This window comes from Zosterops lateralis (genome assembly GCF_965231275.1).
Source record: "Zosterops lateralis genome assembly, chromosome: 5".
Classification (NCBI taxonomy): Eukaryota; Metazoa; Chordata; class Aves; order Passeriformes; family Zosteropidae; genus Zosterops; species Zosterops lateralis.
The window spans coordinates 22612048-22623017 of NC_139766.1; the positions used below are offsets into that span (position 1 = coordinate 22612048).

Consider the following 10970-nt stretch of genomic DNA (forward strand, 5'->3'; position numbering starts at 1 on the left):
GGGCTAGTGGGACAGTTGTACAGATTTCCCTTTCCTGATGTTGTAATATGGAGAACTCAGGCTCGTCTGCTTTGTACTGTGCATTCGCCAGATTTCAATGAACAGGACTTGCAGAGGAAATACACATTTTCCCTTCTATCCCCATAGAAGAAAACTCTAACAAGTGTTTAGTACTGTCCTGAGTCAGATATCATACTTTTAACTTGTTAACTGTATTCTAACATAAGATTTTTGAACACTGTTTATCATCATTTTCAAAGCAGGCATTTGTCTTTAATTGATGACAATAAAACTTCATCTATTTCTCAGGGCTCAGTTCTGCTCTCCTACACAACCTGTACAAACCTAAGGAAATATTTTAGTGTACAAAAAATGAACTCCATGAAAGAGATTTCACTTCATTTTGAGTGTGTCTTGTATTATTGCATTTTTTTCTTATTAAATCTTTGTACTTTTCCTGAAGCTACTGGCTGACACAGGACTAAGTGAAAGATGCCCATAACTTAAATGACTTAAAGTTCATAACTTAAAATAACTTTAAAAAATGTTCATAATTTAAAGCTGGAACATAGATGTAACATAACTTAAAGATGTAACACAGAGTTACATCTCATAAACTTATAGAAAGTAATAAAAGATACTCAGCTCTGTCAAGAAAGAGTTGCTAGGAATTTGTCCTGGAGATTCCACACTGAGAAAACTGGAAACCCCTGAAATATTTCACCAGCAGTAAATAAAACCTAGCTGCTTTAGAGAAAGCACCAGCATGGTATTTGCAAGATACCATCTGAAAGTATTAGTGAATTTATATTAGAGTTCCTCTCTGATGACAGTTAAGATTAGTGTTACTATAGCAATGAATGAATGAATGTAATGTCACATATAATCCTGTATTTTTAAAATACGGTAGCTAATATAAGGCACCTAATTACAGGTACCAGGAACCTAATTTTCAATTTTAGATCCAAGTTTAAATTATTATCATTATTACATCTCATTAAAGGAGTGATAATTTTAGCAGTATTGCTGCTGCTTTATTATCATTATTTCAGGCTTGGTTCTCAAAACCCTCTTTCTATAAAGGTGTTGTTTGCCTTATTCTTGAAAAATATTACATTAACTGCCTACACTATGGGATTTATAAAATACTCCAAGGAGCTAACTCTTAAAATTCAAACATGGAATACAATATGATCATCTGCAGTATAAAATGTTTAACTTTTATTTGGTTCTGTTAGTGTATGTGTTTCTCTGTTACTGTGTTATTTTTGGCCTTGAATATTAGACTTCTACTTTCTGAAGTTGTAGATGTATGTATTACACCTACCTTTTAACTATGGATATTTTTAAAAGATGGAATCTTCTTCAAACTCTATGAATGAGAACAAATGGCAAGATATATCAGAAGAGATTAAGAAGATTTTTAAGACTGCTGTGAAATTGCTGTATGAGAAAGGAAAAATGAAACACAGCCAAGCAAAGAGATATCTCTCCTCTGGTAAAGTTCACAGTAACAATTTCTGTATATTCATTTATTGTCTTTTCTGTCAACCTTTCCACAAACATGAAAATATATTTCTGTTGGCATTTCTCATATAACTAAAGGGGGGAAAAAAAGGTTTGTTGTGCTTGCTTCAGACTAAAACCCATACAAAAGCACCCAGCAAATTCTCTGTGTTTTTTTCTGTTTTTTACAGAGAACAATTGCAATCAAGTCTGCTTGTTCGGGGTAGGGCATGTTCTTGAACTGTTTGTAAAGAAAAGTTGACAGAGACTCTTGTGTTCTCTTTTCATCCTCAGCTATTGAAGACGAACTTGATTTTGCCTTGGGTAAACAAACACCAGCTTTCCTTAAGAAGTGTGTTTGCTACATTCGGAAAATTGCCAACATTGAGCGTTTCGTTAAAATTCCAGAGATGGGAAAATACATGGATGTGGTACATAAAGCTGGGAAGTTTCTACGAGATCCTGAAGCACATGAGAAACTGATCAAGCTCAGGGATGAATTCATTCCTACCATTGTCGCATCGTCCAATCTGAGAGTGTACACATCCGTCACCCACTGTGACATGAAACTGGGTTACTCCCAAGAAGTGGAGAGCCATTACATTGAAGGACTTGGTAAACAGTTCTATGAAGACATGATTGATATAATCCAAGCTACAGTGCAGCAGAATTTTGATACAGAGACAGACATGCTGTACGATGAAGTTCTTCAACATTCATCGCTATGTAAAACATACTCCACTTTTTATGAATATAGATGTGAGGCATTAAGCATAGTTCACAAATATGTTTTACCTAGAAAACTAGGACACATTAACCCTCTTATCATATATGGAGGACCATGCACAGGGAAGACTCTTTTGTTAGCTGAAGCAGCGAAGAAGGTAAATAAGTACCTTACATACTAAGGTCATGTTGACAGCATTACTGTCATTACAGCATTGTGTAAAGGCCAACTTAGTTTAATTCTTTCTTTTCTCAACAGATCTATCAGCCCTCAATATATAAAATAAAAATAATAACACGAATATTTGGCATATTATTATACATATTTGCAGAAAAATATTACGTTTTAAAAATAATGTATCTGTATCATGTGCTTAGCCAAAACAAATGTAGTTTATCAAAACTCCTAGAAGTCTAATAAGAATCAATGTATTTTGAATTAACAATGTATATTTTGGAATGATCTTTCTTCTTGTTCTTCTGAGACTCTATGAATCCATAACCACCTAAACATCTTATTCTGATTTTAGTCTTAAACTCAAATGCAGTATGTCTTTCCAAGTCATGCCATCTCAAGTTCGCATTAGAAATTATTCCAGAATTATTCTATTACACTGGCTACAAATCGATATGCAATAAGCTAAAAAAAATACCTATACTTATTTATCTGGCATATGCTGTTTAAGTCATTGAGCTGAGTACTACAGGGAAATGAATGAAACACTTTGTGCAAGGCAGGACAAGATGCAGAAAAAGACTAAGCTGGCATCACCAGACCTAATTCTGCAGATGACAGTCGCAACTTTGAGTTCCCAGCAGGGTGGTCAGAGAATTTAGCATAGTAAGCTGAGAAACAGCCATATCAGCCACAAGGAAATGAAGAAGGGAACAATACTGTTTAAAAATCCCTGTATCTACTTACTGTGGAGTCACATTAGCTGCATATATGAAATGGGGATTTGCAACTCAAGATCTCGTTTCATATCTAAGTATATAATTCAGCCTAGAGACTCTGGTTCTGCTCAATATATGTAATAACATAAAGTGAGGTGAAGAGATGTGGTAGCCTGCACAGACTGAGAAGATGTAAAGAAGTTACATTCCTCACTGGCTTGAAGTACTCTAACCAAAGAAACTTCAAGAGATAGATACTTTGTCCTTTTTGTGGCAGCACTTTAGAGTAGAAGTCACAGGTACACCAAGGCAAAGTGTAGTTCTATGGGCCAGGGATTAAAGTAACCAGCCAGTTAAGGGCAATCTGTACTCTGACCCATGTCCTCTAGAGACATATTTTTATACTCAGTCAGAATCAATGATAAACAGGTTTAGGTGGTAGGCTGGTGTGCCTGACCAAGGATGACATTGTGTAGTGTCTAAGGAAGTTTATTTATAAGAGACTCTATCTGCTTACTTTCAGAGGTGAGACTCAGATTTTGTGAAGAGTACCCTGGGATTTATGGAGTACATTCTAGCCATGTCCCCTTTGATGCAAGCCTTTTTGTTCTAAACAAAGATGATATATAACTTGAATTTCATTCAGTGCACTCACCTTGAACTCTGCCAGTGACAGCATTTCTGTTCAACCAGCAATATTTTAAAATGTTTATTCATACATAGACTATCACTTTTTATAAACTCTGTTAGCGTGCTTCATTGAGATGTAAACTAAATTATTCTCTACATTCTAGGCCTATTCCTGGTTGCAAGAAGAGATGGGACCAGATTCTGACCCAGTAGTAGTTATAAGATTTTTGGGATCCACTGAAACAAGTACAGATCTGAAGAATATACTTCAAAGCATTTGTGAACAACTAGCAGTCAACTATCGTTGCCTCGTACAAAGTTACCCAAAAAAGATTCATGACCTTCGGGACTTGTTCATAAATCTCTTGAATGAATCTTCATTTCACAGGCCCCTGGTGATTATATTTGATGCTTTAGAACAGCTAACAGATAGTGATGATGGTAGGAAGCTCTGGTGGCTTCCCATTCACCTTCCACGTTCAGTACGGATAATTTTGTCAACACTGCCAAACAAGCATGGGATCCTGCAAAAATTGAGGTGCCTTATTCATGAAGAAAGCAACTATATTGAACTGACTGCAAGGGACAGGAAGATGTGTAGTCAAGTACTGAAACATCAGCTGCTGCGAGTTAAAAGGAAAGTAACATCAGGGCAACAAATCTATGTCAATGAGGCATTCTCCAAGTGCACACTGCCTATGTTTGTGAATTTAACCTTCAGAGAGGTCAGGCACTGGAGATCTCATAAGGATGTGGATGAGTCCTCCCTCTGTGTTACTGTCCATGAAAGCATAGAGCAGTTGTTTTGGTCACTGGAAAACAAGTGTGGGTCAAGACTATTGTCAAGAGCACTTGGCTATATCACTATGTCCAAATCTGGCCTGAGTGAAATGGAACTGGAGGATATTTTAGCCCTTGACAACAGTGTTATGTATGAACTGAATGAGAGAGTCAGAGAGAGTAACCCATTGAGAATTCCATATATATACATTGCAAGACTTAAGGAGGGCTTACAGGGGTATTTAATAGAGCGACAAGTGAAAAATGTAACACTGCTTCTTTGGGCAAATAGGCACTTGCAACTAATTGCCCAGAAATTATACCTGCACAATGAAGAAGACTTGCGTGAAATGCACACAGTCATGGCAGAGTATTTCCTTGGGGTTTGGTCAGGTGGACGAAGAAAACCTTTTTATAGCAATGACCAATATCTGAGTGCTTGTCCTGACCGTGACAGTAGAGGCCTGAATGAGGATGAAAAGCACTGCATGGATCAAGCTGCTTTTGACAGGCAGGCACCAGATCAGCCATGGGTCTTTCAGTGTAACCCATTGGAACCTGATATCTTTTTTATTAATCACAGAAAAATGACAGAGCTTATTCATCACTTAACAAGATGTGGAAGAACTGATGATCTTCTGTACGGAGTTATCATGAACTTCAGCTGGCTGTACACCATGATTAGAATAGGGCAGTTTGATAAAGCACTTTCTGACATAGAATTGGCTTACACTTACTCTCAAGAAAAGGAGCTGAAATTTCTGGCCAGTACCCTCCGCAGTATAAAGTTCAAAGTAGTAAAATACCCAGGTTCACTCTCCGCTGAATTGCAGCAGAGACTTCTCCCAGTAGTAAGTTCATTGCCCAAACTCAGACATCTCCTCCTAGAATGTGACAAGGATGGACCCAAGTACTGCTCTATCGTTCCTTTGCATTCCTCCATGGATGTGACTTACAGCCCCGAGCGCCTGCCGCTGTCATCCAGCTGCATGCATGTCACTGAGATTTTGCCTACATTTAATCCCAGCAAAATTATTGCTGCTTTAGAAAATGGCTCCATTAGCACTTGGGATGTAGAAACACGTCAGTTACTAAGGCAAATTACAACAGCTCCATCTGTTATCTTAGGGATGAAGCTTTCTAGTGATGAAAAGTATCTTGTAGTAGCTACAACAAACAACACTCTTTTGATATATGATAACATAAATTCCTGTCTTTTGTCTGAGGTGGAAATTAAGGGGTCAAAACACTGTGGAATTGCAGGGGACTCCAGTTTTATAAATGGATTTACATTATCAGTCAACCATGCACTTGCTTGGCTGGAGGCCAGCAAAGATGTTACTGTAATAGATCTGCTTTACGGTTGGCCTCTCTATCACTTCCACTGCTGGTACGAAGTGACCTGTGTGCAGTGCTCTCCAGATGGAGTTTATGCATTCTGCGGGCAGTATTTGAACACCGCGACCATCTTCCACTTGGGCAGTGGAGAGAAGCTGACCACCGTGACCTCTGAATTTTCAAGTGGATTTGTGAAATTCCTTCTCATTTTGGACACAGCCCAAGAAATGGTGATGGTGGACAGTGAGGGTAGCCTCTCTGTTTGGAATACAGAGGAAATTGCAAAACCCCAGCTTACAGATGACTTTGACTGCAGAAGAGAAGACAGCGAAGTTGTCAGCATAGAGCTTTCTGAAGACCAAAGTGCAATTTTAATTTGTAAGGCTCTCAGCATTGAACTTCTTGACACTCGTGTATGGAAGGTGGCTGAAAAGTTTAGAGCTAAACACAATGAGCGCTTTATATCTGCCGTGTTGTCCAAAAATGGCAACTGTATAATTGCTTCAATGGAAAATACCTCAGCCATTTTTGTTTGGAGAAGAGATACTGGACAGTGTATGGCAAGCTTACAAGAAATCTCAGGAACTATAGTCAGGCTAATTAAATCAAATCATCACAACATGCTGCTATCCTTATCCACCAGTGGTGTCCTTTCTATCTGGGATATAGATATCATAACTGCTATGTCCAATATTGACAAATCTGGCAAACCAATCCAAAGACTGGTGTTGCCAGCCAGAGGTGAATTAATATACACACTGGATGGATCAGATTCTGTCCATAAGTGGAACTTCAGCACTGGATTTATTGAAGCTGTGTTCAAGCATGACGGTATTGTTGAAAACTGTGTGCTGACCTCTTCTGGAGAGATAATGGTTACATCAGATGATAAATGCAGCCAGTATGTATGGCACACAGTTAGCGGTGAAAACATCTTTCGCATTAATGGACAAAAAATCTCAGAGCTAATGATTACTCATAATGATCAGTTTGTAGTCTCCCTCTGTGAGCAGAATGCATCCAGAGTTTGGCGACTGGCTACAGGACATAGAGTTTGCAATATTTTAGTTGCCTTAGAGAATGCATTTATAACAACTGCAAATACATTTGTAGTTGGCATGGCAAAGAACAAAGTTTTGGCAGTGAGTCTCTGGACAGGCAGTATAACAAAGAAATTTTGCTGTGATGATGGTGCAAGCATTGTGGATATTAAGTTGATACCAGACTGTCCAGATATTATAGTATTTATAACATCTACTGAAACTGTGAATATCTGGAGCCTAACAGAGGAAGTCATCTGCAGACGTGTACAATTGCCTACCAATTTCTTAAAAAAATTGGAAGACTTTGAAATATCTCCAAATGGGAAGCTGGGAATTATAACCCGTGGTGATGAGAACATCAACGTGCTTGATTTATACAGCGGAAAACTTCGTGTGGTTCACGCTCCAGGTGTCATCTGGCGGCAGAGGCTGTCTCGTGATGGCCGCTATCTGGTGTACATTTGTTGTCGTGGGGAAGAAGATGATGACAATGGTGCAGTCTCTAGTTTAATTGTAATGAGGCTAGCAGATGGCAAAAACATCGGTGCCTGTTCTCTTTATAAAACTCCCACTTTCCTTGCACTCTCACAGAGACATTTAAACATTATTATCGGATTTGATGACGGAAGTATAGGTACTTACACTGTAGTGGATCGAGTTGATGCTGCACTGAAAATCAAAATTGCTACTTCAAATAGCCGTCAGATTTTCAACAACACAACACAAGTGATTAGGCCAAAGTGTCACAATTACACTTTCAAAGTGACTGCAGACTGCATTTGGAGGGAATCAACAGAAGTATTTGCAAGGGATAGCCCCATTACAGTTACAGAGGCTGAGGTGAGTGAATCAACACCAACCAAAAGACACAGCTACTGCTATGAGAAAGTGTGCTCAGCCATAGATTGCAGAAGACACAGTTTTGCATCTGACAACTGAGTAAACATCTGGATGAGCTTATCTGAATAGTACACTTGCTTAGGTATGTCTTCTGAATTCATGTAAAAATCAGTATGTTTCTTGGAAGACAGACAGAAACAGCAGAGGGCAGACCAGCTGTTTTCTCCTGTCTTAGATTTCTGTAAACATAAAAGCAAACATAAAGCAAATGGGCTGCAGGGTTTTTTTTTTAATTTCGGAATACAAGGTTTAGTCCAGAATTTCACCAGGGCCTTGATTAAAAATTTCTAGCAATACTATCAAAATTGTTATGCTATTACAGAAGTTAGGTGATCATATCTGTGTTTGACAGACTGTTTTAACTAGAACTAAACCTCTAAGTGATTGGTGAGAAGTCAGACCACTATTTTATATTCCAAGTTACCTAGATGGGTCTATAACTAACAGTCAACTTTATACCCACTTGCAAAAATGTGTTTTTCTGCTTGATGGTGCAATGACAAGATGTCACCTGCCAACCTGGAACACTTGATACATTCCATCATCATTTTAAAAATACTTACTTTTATTTTTCTTTTTAATTGGGATTAATCTTTGGACTGAAAGGAGTAGGTGCCAGTCAGCTGCTAACATGTCAACATGTGAGGCAACAAATATTTGTTCGCCTTAATGAACAGAATGGAAGCTTTCTTTCTTAAATTGCATGCAGGGATTTCAGGTTTCTGTATTGTGATAAAAAACATAAAAGTCCTGAGTTTTAAAGGAAGTATAGGGACTGGGGTTTTATTTTTGGTTTGGGGAAATGTTGCGTCTTCATAGTATGTATTAGTACAGGTCGTAATGAAAATTCTTCAAAGAGAAGGGGCGTAACTGATGAACACTTAAAGACATTCATTTATTTATATTAAAAGGTTGCTGTCCATTTTGTTGTAAGAAAGTCTAAAGTATCTCCTATGTCTCCAAAGTAATCCTGGTAGTTTTCAGACATGCCATGTGTTAGTCCTTATAACATTTGCCTTAGTATTGTTTCTGTTCTTTCCCATTATAGATACAGATCAAATGACCAAACTCTGGGACTGTTTGTGAATCTGCTGAAATATTTCACTAAATGTAAGGCTGTCCAGAAGTCCTTTCCTAGTCCAGTTTGTAATGGGTTTTTCGTACTTTCACATACATACAAGCTTCACCTTCTGCCTTAGAAACTGTTCTGAGCCTTTTGTACAGTTTTACCAGTTTCAAGGCAGAAATTGTGAAATAATGAAATATGCTGTAAAAAAAAATTACAATTTCCTAAGTAAAAATATATACTGGACAACATCTGAAAGGATAAGAAAATTTTCCCCTACTTGCATATCTTAAAAAAGGCATACCCATGGAAATATTTTCGAATTATTTAAACAGAATAATATTATTTTTAAAATCAGAATCCCATGTCACAAATTTCCAAGAAATGAATGCTAAGCTAGAACTTAATGTAGTGTGTGAATGTTCAATGTACAAGCCAATATAGTATATTAAGTGACTTGAATGATTTTTCCTAACTGGTTTGCAACAATAGATCATATTGAATGTTTTTATGTAAACTTTGTATTGTTGGGAAAACCTACCCAATCAGAGATTTATATTTTCATAAATGTCAAATTTAGTTAAATTTTGTTACAGAGTTGTTAAATTAGAAATCTATTGCAGTCTTCAAACAAATATCCAGTCTTGTGTATGCATTGTTTGTACTAATAAACTATGGAAGCAAACTTGTGTGTGTCGCTTAATTTCATGGAAATTCCACCCCGACCGAGAGACATATGGCCTTTGCAGCTTCCTTTGGCCTGTACATAAATGTCACGATAGGACATGAAAAAAGATGTTTGACTCCAGTCAGAAGACAGTAGAAATCAGAAGGTTTTATTTACAATTCTTTCAGCCTTTTTATAACATGCTGTGCTAAGACATGTTTTTGGTCCATAGGACTGAGACTTCTCTCATTGCCCAAGTAACAGAAATAGCAAACAACACCTCTTGTTATGGGAAAGGAATATTGTTTACACAAGGTTTTTTGGGAAAAACTGTTGAAAAGTTTCTCTTGAGAAGAGATAGCTCTTCTCAAGCTCAGAAAATATCGAGTCCACACATAAATAATTTTTAAGGACAGTATTGATGAGGAAAAAAATCCAGTATTTTTCCCATTCCAGCTAACTAAATCAAGCATTCGAAATACAATGAGATTTGCAGGGAAAAAAAAAAAAAAAAAAAAAAAAAAAAAAAAAAAAAAAACCACCACCATGCTTAGATGATGTTTATGACTAGATTGCATACTGACAGTATGCAAGTCAACAGACATGAAGGCTTTTGTGACCAACCCAGTAAAAAGACAAAAAAAGAGGACCTGAAACACCACACCCATTCAGATCTGTGAAGCTATGGGAAGAGGCTGTGGACACCACAGTTCTCAGGGTCCTGTCCCAAAGGTAGGCAATTTCCACCTTCTTTCAAACACGAGGCATGACTTTTGCATTTTGGCCCTGAACTCCTCGTCCATAACCTATGTAATATTAGAAAGTTAGTTCTTTCATTATCTTGGAAGAGTAAAATACATCCTCTATCTGCCAGGAGAGTGGCTGCTTTTGGTAGTAATGGAGTATAATGTAATCACAGAACCACAGAATATTCTGAGTTGGATCATCAATTGCAAGTCTTAGCCTTGCACAGGACCCCCCCCTCCCCCCCCAAGAATCACACCTTGTGCCTAACCTGTCTCATTCAGCTTGCCAGCTTTCTGAATCAACTTCTCAGGGGTCACACTCCTCACATTGAGCCTATACAGCAGACACAGGGTTCTGAATGGCTTCAGACTGCTGATACTTGCTACTGCCAAGAGTGACTGCTCCACAGCCCTTCACAAATCTGTCCCCAGGTATGTGTATCCAGTGGTACTGAGACAAAATATTTTCTACAATAATGAGCCATCCAAATACCAAGTGCTGTTCTACTCCTACACAGGAATAGTGCAATTTAATTTTTGTTAAGAAGCACTATTTGCATCTCTAGAACAAAGCTTTCATTTATCTTTTAGATAAAGTGCATCTATAAACAAGCTTAGATGGGGTCTGTATTTTCTGACACAGAAGATTCTAGGAACAGGCTGTAGCTGCAAGA

The 10970-nt window shown here is 37.8% G+C and overlaps 1 protein-coding gene across 1 annotated transcript in view; it reads left to right on the forward strand.

The window, feature by feature from the left end:
• The window catches only part of NWD2 (NACHT and WD repeat domain containing 2), a gene marked incomplete at its 5' end in the record, with an annotated part of 50784 nt that extends 41306 nt beyond the window's left edge, over window positions 1-9478 (forward strand). Inside the window, 3 exons of the mRNA XM_083862163.1 lie at window positions 1354-1498; window positions 1801-2390; window positions 3921-9478. Coding sequence (XP_083718289.1) covers window positions 1354-1498; window positions 1801-2390; window positions 3921-7856 — 4671 coding nt within the window. The 3' untranslated portion in view covers window positions 7857-9478. The remainder of the gene's footprint in view (window positions 1-1353; window positions 1499-1800; window positions 2391-3920) is intronic.
• Between the last annotated feature and the right edge of the window lie 1492 nt (window positions 9479-10970).